Source organism: Chiloscyllium punctatum, chromosome 24 (assembly GCF_047496795.1).
Source record: "Chiloscyllium punctatum isolate Juve2018m chromosome 24, sChiPun1.3, whole genome shotgun sequence".
Lineage (NCBI taxonomy): Eukaryota > Metazoa > Chordata > Chondrichthyes > Orectolobiformes > Hemiscylliidae > Chiloscyllium > Chiloscyllium punctatum.
Window position 1 is genome coordinate 77,390,882 of NC_092762.1, and position 25,568 is coordinate 77,416,449.

Sequence of the window (25,568 nt, forward strand, 5' to 3'; positions counted from 1 at the left end):
ATTACCTGCTCTCGAACATGGTTTTCACAATGCTTTCAATAAATAATATTGAAATTAGCTCTTCTAAATTAAGGTAAATGTTCATTTGAAGTGCTCATTCACAATGTTTGGTGGATAAAACTGCATGTTGTGTGTAAAAGGTTTGAAAAAGACTCTTGATTTAACAAATTAGGATATCTGCAAAATGGTTCTAGCTAAATTTCTAAGATAATAAAGCACTATTGAGTTTTAGGATAGATATAAGAATGACTGTATTGAAATTATTATGCACAATAGTGAGCTGCTGAACCTGAGGAAATAGTCATGGGAGATGCACGATTTATAACAAATAATTTAAAGTCAATTTAACTTGGAAACGTAATCAATTTATGAAAAAAGACTGGGTTCAAAGTCTGGCTTTGATAGCACTACACCGAGTGACTAGTTTTTCTCATTGATAAAGTATCACAGAATGGTTTCAGTACAAAAGGAAGCCCATTCAGCCTATTGTGCCTATTCCTGATGAAGGCCTTTTGCCCGAGACGTCGATTTTACTGCTCCTCGGATGCTACCTGAACTGCTGTGCTTTTCCAGCACCACTCTAATCTAGACTATTGTGCCTGTACCGACCAAACCCAGCTAGTCCCAGTGTTCTGCATTTTCACTGTCACCCTGCAAATTATTTTCTTCAGAAAATTAAACAATACCTTTTGAAAACTTAGCCTAAATCTCATAACACAGAGAAACATATGTGTAGTATTGTATTTTAAGTCAGTCATCATTCCAATGCAACACATCTGTTTTCAGCAACAGAGCAGCCTCAGTGGGTAGCGTTTTTGTCTGTTTGGTCATGAAATTATAGGTTCAAGATTCATTCCCAGAACTTGAGCCTAAAAATCAAAGCTGTCACTCCAGTGCATATTGGAATGTTAGAGGTGACATTTTTGGAATGACCATGAAAGTGAGGCCCTGTCTGCTTTTGGGTAGATGTTAAAAATTGCACAGCACTTCCTACTGAGCAGGGAAATTTCTCCAGACGACCTGTCCCGACGTTTTTCCGTCGATCATTACTGGATTGCTGTTCAGTGGGATCTTGCTGTGCATGAATTGTTGCTGCGTCTCCCACTTCACACCTATTTTGAAGAAGGTGCTTCATTGGGTTCCAAGTACTTTGGGGTGTGATGTCAATGCAGCACCTTCTTGTTGCTCATTGTCCACAGACCGAGCTTTCTTCCAGGAATCTGTGAGTTAATAATATTGATGATGTGGAGGTGCCGCTGTTGGACTGGTCAGAACAATTATAATTGTTAATCCAGCATTTATTATTGTTTTAATTTGTTTCCCACTGCTCTGAGGACTGAGTCAGCTAGAAATACGATTTTCAAAGCTTATTTGTGTGGGTTTGGCCTTACAAATATTTACACATTGCCAAGGACTACATCATTATTTTTAATGTCAGAAGTCACAGTTCACCAGGTTATAGTCCAACAGGTTTATTTGAAATCACAAGCTTTTGGAGTGCTGCTCCTTTTTCAGAAGACTTCACCTGACGAAGGAGCAGCACTCAGAAAACTTGTGATTTCAGTTAAACCAGTTGGACTATAACCTGGTGAACTGTGACTTCTGACATTAAAAATAATGATGTAGTCCTTGGCAATGTGTAAATATTTGTAGGGCCAAACCCACACAAATAAGCTTTGAAAATCGTATTTCTAGCTGACTCAGTCCTCAGAGCAGTGGGAAACAAATTAAAACAATAATAAATGCTGGATTAACAATTATAATTGTTCATTCTGGGGTCTCATAAATTGGGTCACTAACTTTGAGTATTTTGGGTTGTACAATGATATTGATAGGAGGGTGCAGCCTTGCTTTAAGGGGTGTGGCCAGGGTTTGATTGACGTGGCTCCGGCGGCCGCCGCCATTGGGGAGGTAGGGAACGGTTTCACGGTCACTCCGATAAACCGCAAACCCCGGGGCCTTTCCGGTAAACCCAGCGTCAGGGTCTCGCCGACAATCCCCTCCGGTAGGGTCCTGCTCGGTTCACTCGGATTGTGGTTAAAGAAAGATGAGCGGCTCGAGGCCCGGGGCCAACCTCAACCTCACCCGCCATCCGCCTCCTCCCCCACCACCATCACCCCGACTCCATCACCATCTCCCCCCCACCCCACCATCACCCCAACCCCCCCCCCACCATCACCCCCCCACCCCCTCACCACCATCACCCCCCCACCCCTCACCACCATCACCCCCAACCCCCCCCCCCCTCACCACCATCACCCCCAACCCCCCCCACCATCAACCCCCCCACCCCCTCACCACCATCACCCCAACCCCCCCCCACCATCACCCCCCCCACCCCCTCACCACCATCACCCCCAACCCCACCACCACCCCCCTCACCACCCATCACCCCAACCCCCCCCCCCCACCATCACCCCCAACCCCACCATCACCCCCCCTCACCACCACACCCCAACCCCCCCCCCACCACCCCCACCCCCCCCACCATCAACCCCCCCCCACCCCCCCCCCACCCCCACCCCACCCCCCCACCACCAACACCCCAACCCCCCCCCACCATCCACCCAACCCCCCCCCACCATCACCCCACCCCCCCCACCATCACCCCAACCCCCCCCACCATCCACCCCCCCCCCCACCATCACCCCAACCCCCCCCACCATCAACCCCCCCCCCACCATCACCCCAACCCCCCCCCCCCACCATCACCCCAACCCCCCCCACCATCAACCCCCCCCCACCATCACCCCAACCCCACCATCACCCCCCTCACCACCATCACCCCAACCCCCCCCCACCATCACCCCCCCACCCCCACCATCACCCCCCCCACCCCCTCACCACCATCACCCCCAACCCCCCCACCCCCAACCCCACCATCACCCCCCTCACCACCATCACCCCCACCACCCCACCATCACCCCAACCCCCCCCCCACCATCACCACCCACCCCCTCACCACCATCACCCCAACCCCCCCCACCATCATCACCCCCACCACCCCACCATCACCCCCCTCACCACCATCACCCCCAACCCCCCCCCCACCATCCCAACCCCCCCACCCCCAACCCCACCATCACCCCCCTCACCACCATCACCCCCAACCCCCCCCACCATCCCAACCCCCCCACCCCCCCGCCATCATCCCCACACAAACCCCTACCATCTCCCCACCATCTCCCCCAACCCCCAGCATCACCCCAAACCCCAGCATCTCCTCATCCCCAACCATCACCGCAACCACCATCAGCCCCTCCCCTACCATCACTCCCCCAGCATCTCCCCCCACCCCCTACCATGACCCCCACACCCCACCATCACCCCCACACCCCACCATCACCCCCACCCCCTACCATCACCCCCAACCCCTACCATCATCCCCACCTCCCACCATCATCCCAACCCCCCTACCATCACCCCAACCCCCCCACCATCACTCCACTCCCCCAGCATCTCCCTCAATCCCCTACCATCACCCCAACCCCCCACCATTACCCCACTCTCCCAGCATCTTCCCCAACCCCCCACCATCTCCCCTGCCCCCCAAGCATCACCACCTACCATCGCCCCAATCCCCTACCATCACACCCACCCCCCACCATCACCCCACTCCCCCAGCATCTCCCCACCATCACCCCAATTCCCTGCCATCACCCCAACCTCCAGCATCACCCCAACCCCCCACCATCACCCCAGCCCCCAGCATCTCCCCCAACCCCCTACCATCACCCCCACCATCACCCCAAACCCCACCATCAACCCAACCCCCCACCATCTCCCCCACCCCACCCAGCATCTCCCCCACCCCCTACCATCATCCCAACCCCCCCATCATCTCCCCATCCCCTACCATCACCCCAACCATCTCCCCCACCCCCCAGCATCTCCCCCACTCCCCACTATCACCCCAACCCCATACAATCACCCCAGCCCCCCATCTCCCCCACACCCTCAGCATCTCCCCCATCCCCAACCATCACCGCAACCATCATCACCCCAACCCCCACCCCCACCACCAGCACCCTCCCCCACCCACATCCCCCACCCACATCCCCCACCATCTCTTCCCCCCCCCCACCATCACCGCAACCACCATCAGCCCCTTCCCCACCATCTCCCCCTCATCCGTCATTACCTCCCGCCATTCCCACCATCTCCTTCATAATTTCCCCCCAGAACACCCCATCATCCTCACCCCATCGTCTTGCTCCCCAATCCCCCCCATCTTCTCACCCCCCCAACAACCCCCCACCCATCATCTTCTCTTCTTCCATCCCCATTTTCTCACTCCCCGTCCATCTTCTTCAACTCCCCCCTCCCCCAATTTCTCCCTCCATCTGCTCTGCCCTCTTATTTTCTCCACCCCTGGAACTTCTCACCCTCCATTGCCTCCTGTCTCCTGAAATACAAAGGACACTTGTTCGTATAGAGAGTTGTCATGTCCGGACTGCGCTACCTGATCTGTTTTCTCAGTAACCTTCAAAAGGCTGTGTTATTGAAGGGGACTACTCTGCAGATCTCTGATAGCAAAGCTGGGATGTGGGGCGTTTAGAGGGCTGACACTGGTTCAATTTCAGCATGTTGGAGTGCTGCTGCACAATTATGCCCCACTGAACAGGCTGGGGCTGTTTTCCCTGGAGTGTCGGAGGCTGAGGGCTGACCTTATCGAGGTTTACAAAATTATGAGGGGCATTGTTAGGATAAATAGACAAAGTGTTTTCCCTGGGGTCGGGGAGTCCAGAGCTAGAGGGCATAGGTTTAGGGTGAGAGGGGAAAGATATAAAAGAGACCTAAGGGGCAATCTTTTCATGCAGAGGGTGGTACGTGTATGGAATGAGCTGCCAGAGGATGTGGTGGAGGCTGGTACAATTGCACCATTTGGATGGGTATATGAATAGGAAGGGTTTGGGGGGATATGGGGCGGGTACTGGCATGTGGGACTAGATTGGATTGGGATATTAGGTCGGCATGGATGGATTAGACTGAAGGGTCTGTTTCCATGCTGTACATCTCTGATTCTATGTTCAAAAGTGTTGTGCATCTTCTATCATCAAAATCTTGCCAGGTCACTCAATTCCTGAATTCACCATGTGTTATTTTTGTTGAATTGTGGCAATAAATTGCTTCCTGTGATGATAACATAGGCTTTCTTTCAGGCATCTGTTATTTAAAAATAATGATGCAGTCCTTGGCACTGTGTCAATATTTGTAGGGCCTAACCCACACAAGGAAAATTTGAAACCCTTATTTCAAATGACTGTTCTTAGACCTGTGGGAAACAAATTAACAGACATGATAACTGCTGGATTAATAATTATAATTCTTAATTCTGGTGTCTCATTAATTGGGTCACTAACTTGAGTATTTTGCTGTCAGATTGAACAATTCAACGATAAATGTTCCTATTTGGTGGAGATTTTATTGTGTAACGTATATGAGAATTGGGTGTGGATGAAGACAGTCATTCAGCAGTATTGTAACGAACAACGCACTGTGTATTGTGTAGTTTTAAAAAGGTGTTACAATAGCTGATTGGTGGGTGTATATTTCTTTTTGAACACGATTCACAGAAACAGAGGTAGTATGTCAGCAAAAAGCAAGAAGCGTGTCATTCTGCCAACACGTCCCGAGCCTCCCACTATCGAGCAGATTCTGGAGGATGTTAGAAGTGCCAGACCATCTGATCCAGTATTCGCTTTATTAGCTGAAGGCTCTGAGGGTATTGTATTTTATTCCAGTAAATTTATATATTATTTTATTCTTGTTTCTGATTTTACTTATTTATTTTTTAAATCTTCTGCTGTCTCGTATCTGGTTTTTATCCTGATTAATTAACAGAGTTGGTTATGAGAAAGAAATCTGCAGCTATAACTTTAAACAGCGTGCTCCGTTGCCACACTGAAGCATGAGTATGAGACAAGGTTGGGGCAGAGTGTCCTGAAATTTCGTCATGATTGGTTAGCCCAGCAACTAATGCTGAGGCAGAAGATCCTGTGCTGAAAATCCACCCCAGAGACCTGTGTACAATATCTAGGCTGACACTCTGGGCTTTAGGGTGTAGGTTTGCTCGCTGAGCTATAGGTTTGATATCCAGACATTTCATTACCTGGCTAGGTAACATCATCAGTGGCGACCTCCAAGTGAAGCGAAGCTGTTGTCTCCTGCTCTCTATTTATATCTTTCTCCTGGATGGGGTTCCTGGGGTTTGTGGTGATGTAATTTCCTGTTCGTTTTCTGAGGGGTTGATAGATGGCATCTAGATCTATGTGTTTGTTTATGGCGTTGTGGTTGGAGTGCCAGGCCTCTAGGAATTCTCTGGCATGTCTTTGCTTAGCCTGTCCCAGGATAGATGTGTTGTCCCAGTTGAAATGGTGGTTTTTTTCATCCGTGTGTAGGGCTACGAGGGAGAGAGGGACGTGTCGTTTTGTGGCTAGCTGGTGTTCATGTATCCTGGTGGCTAACTTTCCTCCTGTTTGTCCTACGTACTGTTTGTGGCAGTCCTTGCATGGAATTTTGTAGATGACGTTGGTTTTGTCCATGGGTTGTACTGGGTCTTTTAAGTTTGTTAGTTTGAAGGAATGCTGCCCTTTCGGAGCTCCTACCTTTTGAAAGGTAGGACATTATACTAAGGTTCCATTTGCTCTTGGGTGTATGTAAAAAATACCTTGACACTATTTCAGAAGCTTAAAGGGGAGTTCTCTTGGATATCCTAACAAGTATCAATTCCTTAACTTACATTTAAAACAGAATGACCCATCATTATAGTATTGCTGTTTGATGGGTCTTATTCTATTCTGGATTAGTGGTGCTGGAAGAGCACAGCAGTTCAGGCAACATCCGAGGAGCCGGAGCAGTAAGATGCTGCCTGAACTGCTGTGCTCTTCCAGCACCACTAATCCAGAATCTGGTTTCCAGCATCTGCAGTCATTGTTTTTACCTAGCGGCTCTTATTCTCTGCAAATTGGTTGCCAAGTTTACTTGTATTTGAACTATACCTATACTTCAAAATTATTTCCATCAATTGTAAAGCAGTTTGGGTGACCTAAGATTGTGAATTGCACTCTGTAAATGAAAATTTGTTCTTTAATGTTGGAAAGTACAGGTGGGAGTATTTACTTACTTTCTCCCAAGGTTAAAAAATTGAAATGGCCATGAACTGTTTGGAATACCCTGAACATGAGTTTAAATGGTCTCATGTTATTCATGCTACAGCACCTAGGAGGCAGATCACTTTTTTAACTAATAGATTATATATTTTAGGCAAAGGTCAACATGGATTTGACACTTGGCAATATAGCTACTCCCTCCCCATCTCATGCAACTTAATTATAAGTTACAAAATGGTTTCTTTGGTGTTCACCAGACACTTAAACGCAACATTCCCTCTAATTTTTTTCTGGACTGCAAAGGTGAACTACATTGCTGCATGCATCTATTTATTCAAAGGAACTGACTTGTGTGTGACCTTTGTGAAGTCTTGCAAGTTGGACAGCTTTAGAGGGAGCATTTAACATGGGATCATTTATCATAAGAGCAGGAGTACATAATGATTAATGATGTAAATGTATTAGCAACAAACATGGAAGAGAAACAACCTATGATTGGAGGAGCAGCTAGGTAAGAACACAAGAGCATGAGAACAAGGAGCAAGGATAGGCAATTCAGCCTCTCAAGCCTGCTCAACCATTTAATACAATCATGTCTAATTTCATCTTGGCCTCAACCCCACTTTTCTCCCTGTTCCGCATAACCCTTTAATAAAACAAAGAACTCCAGAAGCTGGAGATCTGAAGCAAAAACAGAAATTGCTGGAGAAACTCAGCAACTCTGGCAGTATGTCTGAGTGAAAAAAAGCAAATTACTGCAGATGCTGGAATCTGAAGCCAAAAGAGAAAATGCTGGAAAATCTCAGCAGGTCTGGCAGCATCTGTAAGGAGAGAAAAGAGCTGACGTTTTGAGTCTAACTGACCCTTTGTCAAACCTTTGTAAAAAATACAAAGAGATTTTCCAGCATTTTCTCTTTTGATGTCTGAGTGGAAAGCTGACTTAATGTTTTGAGTTTGGTGACTCTTCATCAGAACTGAACAACTGAATTGCTGATTAAAATGTATCTGTCTATTCCTCAATTTATTCAGTGTCCTGGAGTCTGCCACACTTTGGGGTAGTGAATTACACAGATTCATGACCCTTTGAGAGACGTAATTCCTCCTCATCTCTGTTATAATCTGCTGTCCCTTATCCTAAAGCTATTCTAGATTGCCTGTCTAGGATAAAATCGGCTGTATGTCATCCAGATTATATAAAGCTGCGCTCGTCGAATAGGTTTAACTATTATAATAGTTTTTTGTTACAATGTGCTGTCATTACTGTAAAAATTATTTTCCTGTCAGATACAGAATATGAAACTACAAGTTTCTTACTAGTTTAACACCTGAATGTAAAGTCTTCTGTCTCAAGGAAAATGACCTGCTACTGGGGAATTTCCACTTCAGTTCAATTAGTTTCATTTACAATAGTATAATATGAAAGCAAATAATAAAACTACTGTGTTCATGCTAGTGGTAGACATGAATGTCAACATTGCTGGGCAATTAATAGAAAAGATTGTACATTGTGTGGAAGTCAGGTGAATTAGGAAGGTGCATGTTAGTTTCTGGCTCCCAACTTGGAATAATTAGTATTAAATTACTTTCTTGTATTTTTAATGTAAATGCAACAGATGTTTGCGATTTTAGAGGAGATTTATAGATCAGGTTGTAAGTTTGCTCACTGAGCTGGTAGATTTGTTCTTAGCAGTTTTGTCACCATGCTAGGTAATATCATCAGTGAGCCTCCAATGAAGCACTCGTGTTCTGTCCTGCTTGCTATTTATGTGTCTTGGTCTGTTGTGGTGGTGCTAATTTTTATATTAGATTAGATTTTTAGATTTTGGAAACAGGCCCTTCGGCCCAACAAGTCCACACCGACCCGCCGAAGCACAACCCACCCATACCCCTACATTTACCCTTTACCTAACACTACGGGCAATTTAGCATGGCCAATTCACCTTACCTGCACATCTTTGGACTGTGGGAGGAAACAGGAGCACCCGCAGGAAACCCACGCAGACACGGGGAGAACGTGTAAACTCCACACAGTCAGTCGCCTGAGGTGGGAATTGAACACGGGCCTCTGGCGCTGTGAAGAAGGTGTACATCTAAAAATATATAAACATCATAAGTCATTTTATATTTTCTGTGCTGACATGAAATCTTCCCATAATGACATCTTTATAGAGATGAAGAGTTTTTCGTATTTTTTTCAATCCAACTTGTGCTTGATTCCTTTATGATGTTGTTCTATGAATTAGCACCAATAGTTTTGTATCCCTTTCAATTAGAACTGAGCCCAGTAATATTATGATCAGTGCATTATAGAGCATTAATATAACATTAATAGAAGTCTGGCTACATTGCTGGACATTTTTAAATAGCAGCACTGCATTGTCTAAATAATAGTGACATTTAAATATTTTCTGCTGCCTCTGATTCAGCTACTTTTCCTCTGTTCACTTCGTTCTTTGACTGTATGCTGTTCCATCCATGTGTAACATCTTGGATTTCTCAGTACTAAACTACACCAAATTATATAATTGATACAAAACACCTTACTAGACATTGGTTGCTTTTAACTTGTAACTTCTCTCTCCATTTTATGGCTATCTACAAATATAAAACAAGTGTCTTGTTTTAAGACACTTTTGTCATAAAATTTCTGTATCATTGAAAGGAGAGACTAACTATGACTGTCCCAATTTTGATTAGAAAGTTGAAATTTAGGATTAACTTCTAATGTTTATAGATGATCCAGTTTTGACTCAACTTCCTCTTTATTTTGGGGTTTTGTACTCTGGCTTTGTGGTCTTAAAATTTGATGCTAACGAGGCAAGAAAGGGACCAAAGCTAACTATTACTTTGCTGTCTGTTGAGATGAATGTTAAAATAGTCTTCCCACACGTTGCATTTTCCATTTTGAGAAAAATTCTCCTGTATCCCAAGGCCTTTCTGTCATTAACCATCAGCAGCACCTTAGCCCACTTAGCAATCTAGGTCTACAGTTGAACAAGTCCATGTACCGAGGAACAATAGCAACATTAAAACAGGAGGACACCACTTAACCTCTTGTGCATGTTTCACCATTTAATAAAATCATGACAAATCTTATCGAATATTGATTGTTATTTGCAGAGGAAGTTCAAAATTTTTGATATCTTTTGTGTGTAGAAGTATTTTCTAATTTCTTGAAAGAGTTAGATCTAATTTATGAATTTTGCATCATAATCCTATAGTTCCCAACTAGCTATACCAGTTTTTTTTCTCTCTCAATCTGCACTGTATGTTACCCTTAATAGCTTAAAAACTTTGTTCAAATCACTCAATCTAAATTCTATGGGTTACAATTCCAGTTTGTATAAGTTGAGCCTTGAGGTTCAGGTATCCATCTACTAAATCTATGCTACAGACCATTCTCCTTAAGGTGTGGTGCCCAGAACTGCTCTCAATACTGCAGGTATTGCTTGTATATTCTAGCCACGGCCTTTATCATCCTCTAGATCTAATGGCCAGCATTCCATTAACCTTTTTGATTCTTGTCTGTAACTGATCATGACATGCTAATGATTTATGTACCTGAACTTATGTGGATCTTTAATTCCCCACCATTTCCAGCTTTCTTCCATTTATAAAGTATCGTTTTATGTCAGTTTCTGGGCCTAAAGTAGAGGATTTCACATTCAACTACATTGAAATGCATTTGCCACAATTTTCCCCACTCACGTTATCAATCATATCTTCCTTCCACCAGTGGTAGGGAGATTATTGGAGAAGGTTCCTAGGGTAGTATTTACTCACATTTAAGAAAATAGACAGCATGACTTTATGCAGGGAAGGTCATGTGTCTCAAACTTGATTGAGTTTTTTTTTGAGGAAGTGAGAAAAATAATTCAAGGTATGGCAGTAGATGTTGTCTAATGGACTTTAGCAAGTCGTTTGACAAGGTCCCTCATAGGCTGATACAAAAGGTGATTGCATGGGATCCGTGGTGATGTATACAGAACTGGCTTAGTCATAGAGGGCAGAGAGTAGTGGTGGAAGGTGGTGTTTCAGATTGGTGATCTGTAACTAATGGTGTAGTGCAGGAATCCGTACTGGGACCCTTGTTTGTAATATAAAAAATAAATGATTTGAAGGAGAATGTAGATGGCCTGATTAGTAAATTTTCAGAAGACGTAAAGATTGGAGGAGTTGTTGATAATGAGGATTGCCAGAGGATACAGCAGGATGTAGATTAGATAAAGACTTGGGTGAAGAAATGGAAGGCGGAGTTTAATCTGGACAAATACAAGATGATGCACTTTGGGAGATCTAATGCAGGACATTTTAATAGCACCAATGTAAACAGGGATCTATATGTACAGGTCCATTGTTCCCTGAAAGTGGCAACACAAATGGATAAGTTGGTTAAGGAGGTAAGGCATTCTTGCCTTCATTGATCTGGGCGTAGAAAATAAAAAGTGGCAAGCCATGTTGCAGTTGTATTGAACTTTAGGCTACATTTGGAATATTGTGCACAATTCAGGTCACCACACTATCAAAAAGATGTGGATTTTGGACAGGTACAGAAATGGTTTATCAGGATGTTGCTGGGTTTGGTGGGTGTCATAAATATATAGGCAGAGAATAGAGGGATGTGGACAGCGTGGAACCAGAGGGTTTCTTAGTTTAGGAAGGCATGATGTGTTGGTGCAGTCTTGGTGGGCCAAAGGGCCTATTCATGTGCTGTTCTATTATTTGTAATGTTATGCTCTGTCTACAATGCTAACAATGGTACCTACCTCTTTGTTATTGACAAATCTTATACATTGCTTTCTATCCTACCAACTAAGTTGTTAATAAATGTTTGAATAATTAAAGGGTCATCACAGATTATTAGAAGACACCACCAGTCACATTCGACCATTAGAGTACTTGACATCATCTCTATTCTGTCTTCTATCACTTAGGCAATTTCTGAACCAGGTCAGTGATCTGCCTTAAATTCTATAATCTTCAAATTGAGTTAACAATCTCTGGAAGTTGATTTAAATAGTATTGGCAGACATTCCCCTCATCTCTTCAAGAAATATTCCATCAAGTTTTATTGGACTGGACCTGTCCTTCATAAATCCATGCAGCTGTTTTCTGATCAACTGGCAAATTTCAGTCACTGTATCCTTGATTATAGATATCAACAATTTTCCCACAACAGATGACAAGATGACTATTCGGTAACTTCATGTAGCAGAATGGCATGAGCAATTTTGCATCCTAATCATAGAGATGTTCAGCATGGAAACAGACCCTTTGGTCCAACTTATCCATGCCAGCCAGATATCTTAATCTAATCTAGTCCCATTTACCAGCACTTGGCCCATATCCCTCTAAATCCTTCCAATTCACATACCCATCCAGATGTCTTTTAAATGAGGCAATTATACCAGCCCCCACCACTTCCTCTGGCAGTTCATTCCATACACACACCACCCTCTGCATGAAAACATTGCCCCTTAGGTCCATTTTATATCTTTCCCCACTCACCCTAAACCTATGCCCTCTACGTCTGGACTCTCCCACTGTTTATCCTATCCATGCCCCTCATGATTTGATAAACCTCTATAAGGTCACCCCTCTGCTTCCGGCAAAAACAGTCCCAGTCTATTCAGCCTCTATTCAGTCTATTCAGGTCAAATTTTTCAATCCAGGCAACATTCTTGTAAATATTTTCTAAACCCTTTCAAGTTTCACAACATCCTTCCAATAGGAAGGAGGCCAGAATTTCATGCAATATTCCAACAGTGGCCTAACCAATGTCCTGTACAGCCGCAAAATGACCTCCCAACTTCTGTACTCAATACTCTGACCAATGAAGAAAAGCATACCAAACGCCACCTTCACTATCCTATCTACCTGTGACTCTACTTTCAAGGAACTATGAACCTGCACTCCAAGGTTTCTTTGTTCAGCAACACTCCCTAGGACCTTACCACTAAGTGTGTAAGTCCTGCTGTGATTTGCTATTCCAAAATGCAACACCTTGTATTTATCTAAATTAAACTCCATCTGCCATTCCTCAGCCCATTAGCCCACCTGATCAAGATCACATTGTACTCTGAGGTAACCTTCTTCACTGCCCACCACACCTGCAATTTCGGTGTCATCTGCACACTTACTAACTATAACTCTTATGCTCACATCCAAATCATTTGTATAAATGACAAAAAGTAGTGGACCCAGCACCGATCCTTGTGGCACTCCACTGGTCACAGTCCTCCAGTCTGAAAAACATCCCTCCACCACCACCCTCTGTCTTCTACCTTTGAGCCAGTTCTGTATCCAAATGGCTAGTTCTCCCTGTATTCCATAAGATCTAACTTTGCTAACCAGTCTCCTATGGGGAACCTTGTCAAACACATTACTGAAGTCCATACAGATCACGTCCACCACTCTGCCCTCATCAGTGCTCTTTGTTACTTCTTCAAAAAACTGAATCAAGTTAGCAAGACATGATTTCCCTTGCACAAAGCCATGCTAACTATCCCTAATCAGTCCTTGCCTTTCCAAATACGTGTAAATTCTGTCTGTCAGGATGCCCTCCAACAACTTGCACATCACCAACATCAGGCTCCCCAGTCTATAGTTCCCTGGCTTGTCCTTACCACCTTTCTTTAATAGTGGTACCACGTTGGCCAACTTCACTCTTCCGGCACCACACCTGTGATTATCGATGATACCAATATCTCAGCAAGAGGACCAGCAATGACTTCCCCAGCTTCCCACAGAGTTTGAGGGTACACCTGATCAGGTCCTGGGGATTTATCCACTTTTATGCATTTCAAGACATCCACCTTACCACTAAGTGTGTAAGTCCTGCTTTGATTTGCTATTCAGGTCAGGTCCTGGGGATTTAATATGGACATTTTTCAAGATGTCACCATCTATTTCCCCACGTTCTATATTTTCCATGTCCTTCCCACAGTAAACACTGATGCAAAATACTTGTTTGATATTTCCCCCATCTCCTGTGGCTCCACACATAGGCTGCCTTGCTGATCTTTGAGGGGGCCTATTGTCTCCCTAGTTACCCTTTTGTCCTTGATGTATTTATAAAAAATCCTTTGGATTATCCTTCACCCTATTTGCCAAAGCTATCTCATGTCCTCTTTTTGTCCTCCTGATTTCCTTCTTAAGTATACTCCTACTGCCTTTATACTCTTCTAAGGATTCCCTCGAACGATTTTGTCTGTACCTGACACGTTTCCTCCTTTTTCATAACCAAAATCTCAATTTCTCTAGTCATCCAGCATTCCCTGCATCTACCAGCCTTTCCTTTCACCCTAACAGGAATATTCTGTTTCTGGACTGTCATTATCTCATTCTTGAAGGCTTCCCATTTTCCAGCCGTTCCTCTATCTGCGAACATTGACTCGCAGTTAGCTTTTGAAAGTTCTGGCCTAGTACTGTCAAAATTAGCCTTCCTCCAATTTAGAACTTCAGTTTTTAGATGCAGTCTATCCTTTTCCATCACTATTTTAAAACTAATGGATTTATGGCTGCTGGCCCCAAAAATGCTCCTTCACTGACACCTCTGTCACCTGCCCTGCCTTATTTCCCAAGAGTAGGTCAAGTTTCACACTTTCTGTAGTAGGTACATCCACATACTGAATCAGAAAATTTTCTTGTACACACTTATAACAAATTCCTTTCCATCTAAACCCTTAACACTATGGCAATCCCAATCAATGTTTGGAAAGTTAAAATCCCTTGCCATAACTACCCTATTATTCTTACACATAACTGAAATCTCCTTACAAGTTTGTTTCTCAATTTCCCGCTAACTTATTAGGGGGCCCATAATACAATCCCAGAAAGGTGATCATCCCTTTATTTCTCATTTACACCCAAGTAACTCCCTTAGATATATTTCCAGGACTATCCTCCCTAAGTTCAACTGTAATGCTATCCCTCATCAAAAATGCCACTCCCCCTTCTCTGTTGTTGCCCCCCTTTCTATCCTTCCTGTAGCATTTGTATCCTGGAACATTAAGCTGCCAGTCCTGCCCATCCCTGAGCCATGTTTCTGTAATTGCTATGATATGCCAGTCCCATGTTCCGAATCATGTCCTGAGTTCACCTACTTTCCCTGTTCGGCCTTCTGAATTGAAGTAAATGCAGCTTAATTTATCAGTCCTACCTTGTTCTCTGCTTTGTCCCTGTCTGCCTTGACTGTTTGACTTGCTCTTCTTCCCAACTGTGTCAATGTCAGATTCATCTCTTTCCTCACTATCTCCCTGGGTCCCCACCCCCACCTTACTAGTTTAAATCCTATGGTGCAGCTCTAACAAATCTCCCTGCTAGTATATCAGTCCCCTTCCAATTCAGCTGCAATCCATCCTTCTTGTACAGGTAACTTCTACCCCAGAAGAGATTAGATTCCCTGAAGCATGGAAACAGGCCCTTCAGCCCAACAAGTCCACACCAACCCTCCGAAGAGTAACTCATTTCCCAATATTTACTCCTGACTAATGCAACTAACACAATGGGCAATTTAGCATGGCCAATTCACCTGACCTGCATATCTTTTGGAATGTGGGAGGAAACCGGAGCACCCAGAGGAAACCCACGTAGACACAGGGAGAACGTGCAAACTCCGCACAGACAGTCTTCCGATGTTACAAAAATGTGAACCCTTCTCATATGCACCAGCTCCTCAGTCACGCATTCATCTGCTCTATCCTCCTATTCCTACCCTCATTAGCTCGTAGCACTAGGAGTAATCCAGATATTGCTATCCTCAAGGATCTCCTTTTTAAATTCCTGCCTAACTTTCTATCTTTCCCTTCAGAATCTCATCCTTTTCCCTTCCTATGTCGTTGGTTCCGATTTGTACAATGACCTCCTGCTGGTCCCTCTCCCCTTTGAGAACATTCTGCACCCTCTCTGAGACATCCTTGATCCTGGCACCAGGGAGGCAACACACCATTCTGATTTTTCGCTGTTGGCCACAGAAACGTCTGTCTGTGCCTCTGACTAGATAGTCCCCAACACAATCGATTGCTTGGAACCTCATTACATTAGAGCCTGTCTCAATACCAGAAACTTGGCTGTTCGTGTAACATTCCCCTGAGAGTCCATCACCCATTATATTTTCCAAAACAGCATAGTTGTTTGAAATGGAGATAGCCACAGAAGATTCCTGTACTTCCTACCTTTCCTGGAGTTAACCCATCTATCTGATTATATCGGCGGCTTTTCTCCCTTCCTATGACTGCCCTCCATCACACCCCCTTGCTCAGGTAAATGCCTCGTTGCCTCTAACTGTCACTCCTACCATTTGATCTGAAAGGATTTGCAACTAATTGAAGCCATGAGTTTACTGATGGAGCGGAAATTTAGAAACACTAAGGAATAATAGATACAAAATCACAACCAACCATATGTATTTGGAGGTTAGGATCATTGAGTAATTGAATCAAGTTTTTGTGAAGTAGACTTTTAAAATATCTTTCATGGGATGTTAGTATCAAAGGCAAGGCCAGTCTATTGTCCATCCCGAATTGCCTGTGAACTGAGTGGCCAGCTGTGCTATTTCAGAGGCAATAAAGAGTGACCATTTTACAATGAGCCTGGAACCGCATGTAAGGCCAGACCTGATTAGGATGAAAGATTTTCTTTCCAGAAGGCAATTGATGAACCAGATTTGTTTTTATATAAAGTGATAATTGCCCTGGTCACCATTAATGATGGTGTAACTGAGACTAGATTTTAGTTCCAGATTTAGTCACTGCATTTAACTTTCACCAGTTAACATGCTGGGATTTGAACCCATGAGGTTCTCAGAGCATTAGCTGAAGTCTCTGGATTATTAGTCTGATGATGTATCTATTGTGCTACTTTCCCCTATGAAAGTTACAAAATGCAACTTATTAGGCCAAGTGCTTTTTTTAATCATAAAACAACTTTTCTTGTTAACATTTATTTTCAGAATTTCTGATTCCGGTGAGAGCAGAAGTGTCACTGCCAGATGTGGAAACTCAGTACCAGCAAAGCAAAGCCTATGTCGAACTGAATAAACGTTTAGAAGTTGAACTTAAAGAATTGGCATTGCGATCTGAAGAGTTGAAGAAAGCAGGGGAACAACTTGATCTAAGTATTTCTGAAATTAAAGATAAGCATTTTCAAAACCAAGCAAATGATAAAGAATAGATTGTAATTAGGACTGATTCTGGCTCATGGAAATTAAGAAATCGGCCACTTCGACTGGACCCTGTTTGCAGTTTAAGTATGATTTTTCCCTCTGGTTTTGTGAAACAGATGAAGAGGTGGCTTTGCATATTTCAGAGATACTGACTCAAAGTGGTTATAAGGGATTTGTGGAACACCAAGACCAAGTGGCTGGACATCTGGTGATAAAAGAAGTAACCAATGTTATCCAGCAAAGTAAAGTCACCATCATCATCTTGTCACAAAGTTCCCTGGGCAGTGGCTGGTGTCGCAGAGTCTCTGAGTGGAACTTGCAGCATTCAATTGAGAAGGGAAACAAGGTTCTTCCAGTCTACTTTAATATCAAGACAGAACAAATTCCACCAGTTTTTAGACACATTAATGGACTTCATTACGACTCCAACTTTTTTACTAAAAGATTGCTGGATAGCTTGAAATCAAGAAAGAAATCAACATATAAATATGTTAATCAAATGAAAGTTTGTTTAGAACAAGGCAAAGAAACATCATTGGAGTAGGTTAGAAGCATCAATGATCATTACCTGTGGTTTTCATCTGTGATGAATAAATTGCATTGTTTCAAATTTGTTATTTCAATTTCATTGAGTGAATTTTTGACAGACTGAACAACAGGGACAGAATCAGATCAAGATTACTGGTATTAATTTTACACCTACACTAAACATTCTCTCAAGTATCAATGGAATTTTCTGTCAGCACATTCCATATCCCTTTTCAATTAAGGTTTATCTTCAATATGTCTAGTGTGAGAGTATAGCCCAGAGGTTGTAACAATCTCTTCATATGTAAACTGTGATCTCATCATCACACATGTATTTCTGATGTTCTGAAAGGCATGTTCAACACTTTAATGTCCAGTGCTTTAATGTGATAAGGCTGAATATAAATAAGCAACAGAAACAACTTACATTTCTAAAGCACCTTGAGATCTTATCCTAAAGTGGTTCATGGATAAATAAGAAGAAGCTGGATACTGTTGAAGAAGTTGATAGGATGAGCAATCAGTTGTTTGAAATAAGTGGAATTAAGGAGGAGTGGGAGTTAGGAAGACGAACAGACTTAGGGATGGATTCCCAGAACAGGGAACCTTGCCTATTATGTGAATGGGATGGAATGCATGAAAAGAGGGGACTGAGATGATGGCCTAGTGGAAGCACTCACAAGGTGAGTGGTCCAGAGACTCCGGTAATGTCCTGGGGTATTGGGTTCAAACCCAATCACGGCAGATGGTGAAATTTGAATCCATTAAGCCTAATGATAACCAATGTTGTGTTAAAAAAAATTGTCAGTTCCCTACTGTTCTTTAGTGAAATAAATTAACTGGGTTGGCCTACATGTAACCCTAAACCTGCAGAAATGTTGACTCTTAACTGCTCTGTACTCTCTAGCAAGTTACTCAGTTGTATCAACTGCTGCAGAGTTTAAACAAAAATGAAAATGGATGGAAGACCTTGGCACTGCAAATACCAAAAAGAAACACTCCTGATGACCCTGCCAAATACTCCTTACTAACATTTGAGGGCTAGTTTCAAAATTGAGTGAACTAAAGCCCCAGCAACTCAAGCAACAGCCTAATATTCTTTTGGATTCATAGCATGTGAGCAATGACCCAGACAAGGCTATCATTATTCCTCGGTATGTTCTATCGCATTGGCAGGACATACCCAACAGAGGTGGTACAGTGGTATACAGGAGGGAGGTTGCTCTGTAAATCTTCAACATTGACTTCGGTCCCCATGCTATCTAGTGAGATCAGGCCAAACATGGGCAAGGAAGTACTTGTGGCATGGGGGCAGAAGGTCTGGATGGGAGACTTCTATGTACAGGGAATTATTTAGCAGTACTACTGGTCAAGTTCTAAACAACATAGCTGCAAACTGAGTCTGCAGAAGATGGTTGGGGGAGTCCGCTGGACTTTGTTACTTTGTAGTATGAGAGTAACTTGGTCGTCCAAGTGCAGATGGATCTGTCCATGACTGTAATCAGTAAGAGTGTCCACTGCACATTCCTTGTAGAGAAGCAGTCTCATCTTCACATTGGAGATATCGTCCATGTGATGTGGCACTGTCACCATGCTAAATGGGATAAACTTCAACCAAATTGAACAGCTTCAGACTGGCCACCTGTGAAGCACCTTGAGCTATCAGTATCAGCAAATAGAGGTTATAAACAATGTGGCTCAATCTGAGACTTGGTTCTTAGGGGCAACAATGTGGATTTTATGATGGGGTCCAAACATGGCTTTGATCTCTCTCTGTTGCTTATCTAGAGGAAATTGCAATGATTGGATGCAAGTCGGAAATGTAGTCTGACAAAATTAAGATGAGTAGGCAGTTAGAGCAAAAGTTGGAGAGAGAGTCAAATGTCTAACGCACACATGAAAGTCCTGTTTTCTTAATCATTCTTGGGATGTAGGTGTGCTGGCAAGGCCAGCATTTGTTGTTCATTCCCAATTGCTCTTGTGAAGGTAGCAAGCTGCTTCCTTGAACCACTAGTCCATGTGGTGTGGGCACACTTGAGTAATATTGGGTAGAGAGGATTTGACCCAGCATCAACAAAGGATTGGTGAGGTATTCCCAAATCAGGTTGGTGTGCGACTGGATCACAAGCTTGAAGATTGCGGTGCTCCTATGTATCTACGCAATTGTTCTTCTCGATAACAGAGGGTTTGAAAGGTGCTATTGAGAAACCATTGGCTATTTGCTGCATATGGCAAATACTGTTAGCATTGTCCATCAATGCTGAAGGGAGTAATCATTGGGCTGTTTTTGCTTGGATGCTGCCAATCTTCTTGACTGTTTTTGGAGCCCTAATCATTAACCAAACGGGGAGGATTCCATAACATAAGCTTTTCCGGAAGATGATATCTGCGTTGATGGAGATAGTATAAAGGTACAAAAAAGATTCACAGAGATAGTTTCAGATATGAGGAACATCCCTTATACAGACACATTGGAAAACATAAAGGTGGGTAAATCCCCAGGACGTGATCAGGTGTACCCCAGAACTTTATGGGAAGCTAGCAAAGTGATTGCTGGGTCCCTTGTTGAGATATTTGGATGATCGATAGCTACGGGTGAGATACCAGAAGACTGGAGGTTGGCTAATGTGTCATTATTAAATAAAGAATCATTAAGGAAAAGCCAGGAAACTATAGACCAGTGAGCCTGACATTAGAGGTGGGTAAGTTGTTGGACGGGATTCTGGGGGACAGAATTTACATGTATTTGGAAAGGCAAGGACTGATTAGGGATAGTCAATATGGCTTTGTGCATGGGAAATCATGCCTTACTAACTTGATTTGAATTTTTTGAAGAAGTGACAGCATTACTGAAGGCAGAGTGATGGATGTTGTCTATGTGGACTTCAGTAAGGCATTCAACAAGGTTCCACATGGTAGACTGGTTAGCAAGGTTAGATCAGGTGGAATACAGGAAGAGCTAATCACTTAGACAGAAAATTTGCTTGAAAGTAGGAGACAGAGGGTGGCGGTGGAGGGTTGCTTTTCGTACTAGAGGCCTGAGACCAACAGTGTGCAACAAGGATGGATGCTGGGCCCATTGCTTTTTGTCATTTATATAAATGATTTTAGTTGTGAATATGGGAGGTATGGTTCGTAAGTTTGCAGATGCTACCAAAATTGGTGGTGTGAGGGACAGTGAAGAAAGTTACCTCAGAGTACAATAAGACATTGATCAGATTGACCAATGAGCCAAGGAGTGGCAAATGGAGTTTAATTTAGATAAAATGTGAGGTGTTGCATTTTGGTAAGGCGAATCAGGGCAGGACTTATACACTTCATGGTAAGGTCCTGAGGAGTGTTGCCAAACAGAGAGACCTTGGGTGCAGGTTAATAGTTCCTTGAAGGTGGGGTTGCAAGTTGGAAGGATAATGAAGAAGACGCTTGCTATGTTTACTTTTATTGGTCAGTGCATTAAGTATAGGAGTTGGGAGGTCATGTTGCGGCTATACAAGACATTGGTGAGGCCACTTTTGGAATACTGTGTTCAATTTTGGTCTCCTTGCTATAAGAAAGATGTTAAACCTGAAAGGGTACAGAAAAGATTTACAAGGATGTTTCTGGTATTGGAGGTTTGAGCTATAGGGAGATGCTGAATAGGAGGCTGAGGCTATTTTCCCTGGAGTGTTGGAGGCTGACGGGTGACCTTGTAGAGGTTTATAAAATCGTGAGGGGCATGAATCAGATGAATAGCAAAGGTCTTTTTCCCAGGGAAGCAGAGTCCAAAACTAGAAGGGATAGCTTTAAGGTGGGAGGGGAAAGATTTGAAAGACATTTACAGGGCAACTTTTTCATGCAGACAGTGGTGTACATATGGAATGAACTGCCAGTGGAATTGGTGAAGGCTGGTACAATTACAATAGTTAAAAGTCACCTGGATGGGTGCATGAATAGTAAAGGTTTAGAGGTATTTGGGCCAAATGCTGGCAAATGGGACTAGATTAATTTAGGATAGCTGATTGGTATAAATAAGTTGGACCAAACAGTCTGTTTCCCTGCTATACATCTCTGTAATCTATAATGGGGCTATTTTCTTTGAAGAAATGATACAGAGGAGATTTATAGAGATGCACAAAATAATGGGGGCGGAGGGTTACAAGACAATTTGAAAGAGAAATATTTTTCTGAATGGTCAAATTGAGAACCAGATGATACTGATTTAAGGTGCTTAGCAAAAGAAGCAATGGTGCAACAATGACAAACCTATTCACACAGAATCATTCAGATCTAGAATGCACTACCTAAGGGCCTTGTGAAGGTTGATTCAATAACGATTTTCAAAAGGAACTTGGAATATTATCTGAAAAGCAGACACTTGTAGAGTACCAGGTAAAGACAGGAGAACGGCACTCGGTGCAAAACTTTTGAAGAGGACTGGCACATTTCTTGAACCTCTGATTCTGGTTGCTCATGTACTTTCTGTATTCCTAAGTTCACCCTACCCTTGGTGATTGAGCTTTCAGCCACTTTACCTATATTTTTTCATGACTTCCAGTTGAAAATCCCTCTTTCTGTGCCACCAAATAAAAAAAAACTCAAAAACATTTTTTTGTACCTTCTCTCCTACGCTGGTTTTAGCACCTTATCCTTTTTCATCTTGATCAAGTACTTTGCAAAGTTTTATTATGTAACAAATGTTACATAAATACAGGTTGTTTAGGTTGGTCCAAATGTTGCAGGTAATAAATTGGGAATATTAACCCAGTCTCACTAATAATGACGAGTTGGCTACTTCAGTAATGTCCTACAGGGAAGAAAATATCTCGTATGACCTACATGTGACTCCAAATGCACAACAACATGATTGACTTTTAACTACATTCTCCGCTACATTGATGACTGCATTGGCGCCACCTCGTGCTCCCGCGAGGAGGTTGAGCAATTCATCAACTTCACCAACACATTCCACCCTGACCTTAAATTTACCTGGACTATCTCTGACACCTCGCTCCCCTTCCTGGACCTCTCCATCTCCATTAGTGACGACCGACTTGACACTGACATTTTTTACAAACCCACTGACTCCCATAGCTACCTGGATTACACCTCTTCCCACCCTATCTCTTGCAAAAATGCCATCCCGTATTCCCAATTTCTCCGCCTCCGCCGTATCTGCTCCCAGGAGGACCAGTTCCACCATAGGACACACCAGATGGCCTCCTTCTTTAGAGACCGCAATTTCCCTTCCCACGTGGTTAAAGCTGCCCTCCAACGCAACTCGTCCACATCCCGCACCTCCGCCCTCAGACCCCACCCCTCCAACCGTAACAAGGACAGAACGCCCCTGGTGCTCACCTTCCACCCTACCAACCTTCGCATCAACCAAATCATCCACCGACATTTCCGCCACCTCCAAAAAGACCCCACCACCAGGGATATATTTCCCTCCCCACCCCTTTCCACCTTCCGCAAAGACCGTTCCCTCTGTGACTACCTAGTCAGGTCCACACCCCCCTACGACCCACCCTCCCATTCTGGCACTTTCCCCTGCCACCGCAGGAACTGTAAAACCTGTGCCCATACCTCCTCCCTCACCTCTATCCAAGGCCCTAAAGGAGCCTTCCACATCCATCAAAGTTTCACCTGCACATCCACCAATATCATTTATTGTATCCTTTGCTCCCGATGTGGTCTCCTCTACATTGGGGAGACTGGGCGCCTCCTAGCAGAGCGCTTTAGGGAACATCTCCGAGACACCCGCACCAATCAACCAAACCGCCCCGTGGCCCAACATTTCAACTCCCCCTCCCACTCTGCCGAGGACATGGAGGTCCTGGGCCTCCTTCACCGCCGCTCCCTCACCACCAGACGCCTGGAGGAAGAACGCCTCATCTTCCGCCTCGGAACACTTCAACCCCAGGGCATCAATGTGGACTTCAACAGCTTCCTCATTTCCCCTTCCCCCACCTCATCCTAGTTTCAAACTTCCAGCTCAGTTACTGTCTCCTTGACTTGTCCGACCTGCCTATCTTCTTTTCCACCTATCCACTCCACCCTCTCCTCCTTGACCTATCACCTTCATCCCCTCCCCCACTCACCCATTGTACTCTATGCTACTCTCTCCCCACCCCCACCTTCCTCTAGCTTATCTCTCCATGCTTCAGGCTCACTGCCTTTATTCCTGATGAAGGGCTTTTGCCCGAAACGTTGATTTCGCTGCTTGTTGGATGCTGCCTGAACTGCTGTGCTCTTCCAGCACCACTAATCCAGTATTTGATTTTCAGCATCTGCAGTCATTGTTTTTACCCTCTTACATTTTGAAATAGCCTAGCAAGCCCGTCTGCTCGAGGGCAATCAGGGATAGTAAAAATAGTGGCCATTCAGTGACACCCACATCCATTAGACCATAAGAAATAGCGACAAGAGTAGATCATTCAGCCCTCTTAAGCCTGCTGTAACATTTCTCGCATCCACTTTCGTGCCTTATCTCCATAACCTTTGATTCCCCTACTGATCAAGAATCTATCTCAGCCCTAAGTATACAGAAGGACTCTCTGTGACAAGGAGTTCCAAAGAACTCTCAACCCTCTGAGAGAAGAAATTCCTTCTCATCCCACTCTTAAATTGGTGCCCCTTTATTCTGAGACTATGAGCTCTGGTCTTAGACTCTCCTATGAGGGGAAACATCCTCTCAGCATTTACCTTGTCAAAACCTTTAAGAATCCTAGATATCTCAATGTGATCACCTCTCATTCTTCTAAACTCTAATGAGTTGAGTCCCAACCTGTTAACCTTTGCTGATAAGACAATCCCCCTGTACTGGGGATCATCCTACTGAACCTTTTCTGAATGCCTCCAATGAAATTATATCCTTCCTGAAAATAAGGTGACCAAAACTCTCACGGTATTCCAGGTGTGGTCTCACCAACACCTTGCACATTTGCAGTAATTCTTCCCAACACTAATATTCCACCCCCCCTTGAAATAAAGACCAGGATTCCATTCACCCTCCTAATTACCTGTTGTACCTGTGTGCTAACTTCCTGTGTTTCATGCACAGGTAATCCTCATGTCCATTTATGTTGCAGTTTACTGGAGTTTTTTTTCATTTAAATAATACTTTTTATTACTCCTAAAATTAATGATTTTACATTTTTCCGCATTATATTCCATTTGCCAACTTTTTGCCCACTTACTTAACCTATCATTATCTCTTTATAGACCATCTGTATCCCTTTCACAACTCGTCTTTCAGCCTATTTTTGTGTTGTCTGTAAAATTGGCTAAAGAACGTTCATTTCCTTACTCCAAGTCATTACGCTATATTGTAAACAGTTGTGGTACCAGCAGTGTACTCCTGTGGAACCCCACCGGTTACAAACACCAATCTGAAAAGGAAGCCATTCTAGAATAAAGAAAATGTAACTATTTAATGATCACAGGTTTTGTTTTCTTGTTTAATAATGGAGGAGAAAACACACAAGTGCACAATAATTCAACATTACATTTTCTCATGGTAATGACACAAGAGTTACACATATATCAAGAATTTAGTGAGGAAATGTGCATTATTTACATCATTTTTTTCTTTCAGTTATCTTCAAACTTACTGTTTAAAAAATTCAATATTTTGTTTAAATAGATCAAAAACAACAGCCTTAACATTTCAAATGAGGCAAAATAATGTACTTTACAGTGAAACACTGTGTAAAGGATTCTGGGAAGCACCAACTCCAACACAAACAGAAATTTATTGAAACCGTCCATTACAGAATATTAATTAT

At 43.5% G+C, this 25,568-nt stretch overlaps 1 protein-coding gene across 2 annotated transcripts; it reads left to right on the forward strand.

The window, feature by feature from the left end:
* The first annotated feature begins 1,863 nt into the window (after positions 1-1,863).
* Positions 1,864-17,887, forward strand: c24h19orf25 (chromosome 24 C19orf25 homolog). Of its 2 annotated transcripts, none has more exons than XM_072594239.1 (3): positions 1,864-1,911; positions 5,577-5,725; positions 17,065-17,887. In XM_072594239.1, the coding sequence occupies exons 2-3, from the start codon at positions 5,590-5,592 to the stop codon at positions 17,283-17,285; spliced, it is 357 nt and encodes a 118-aa protein (XP_072450340.1). In that variant the 5' UTR covers positions 1,864-1,911; positions 5,577-5,589; the 3' UTR covers positions 17,286-17,887. The 2 variants fall into 2 exon arrangements, with proteins under 2 accessions (XP_072450340.1, XP_072450339.1); XM_072594238.1 differs by having other exon boundaries at positions 1,886-2,005.
* Positions 17,888-25,568: the final 7,681 nt, after the last annotated feature.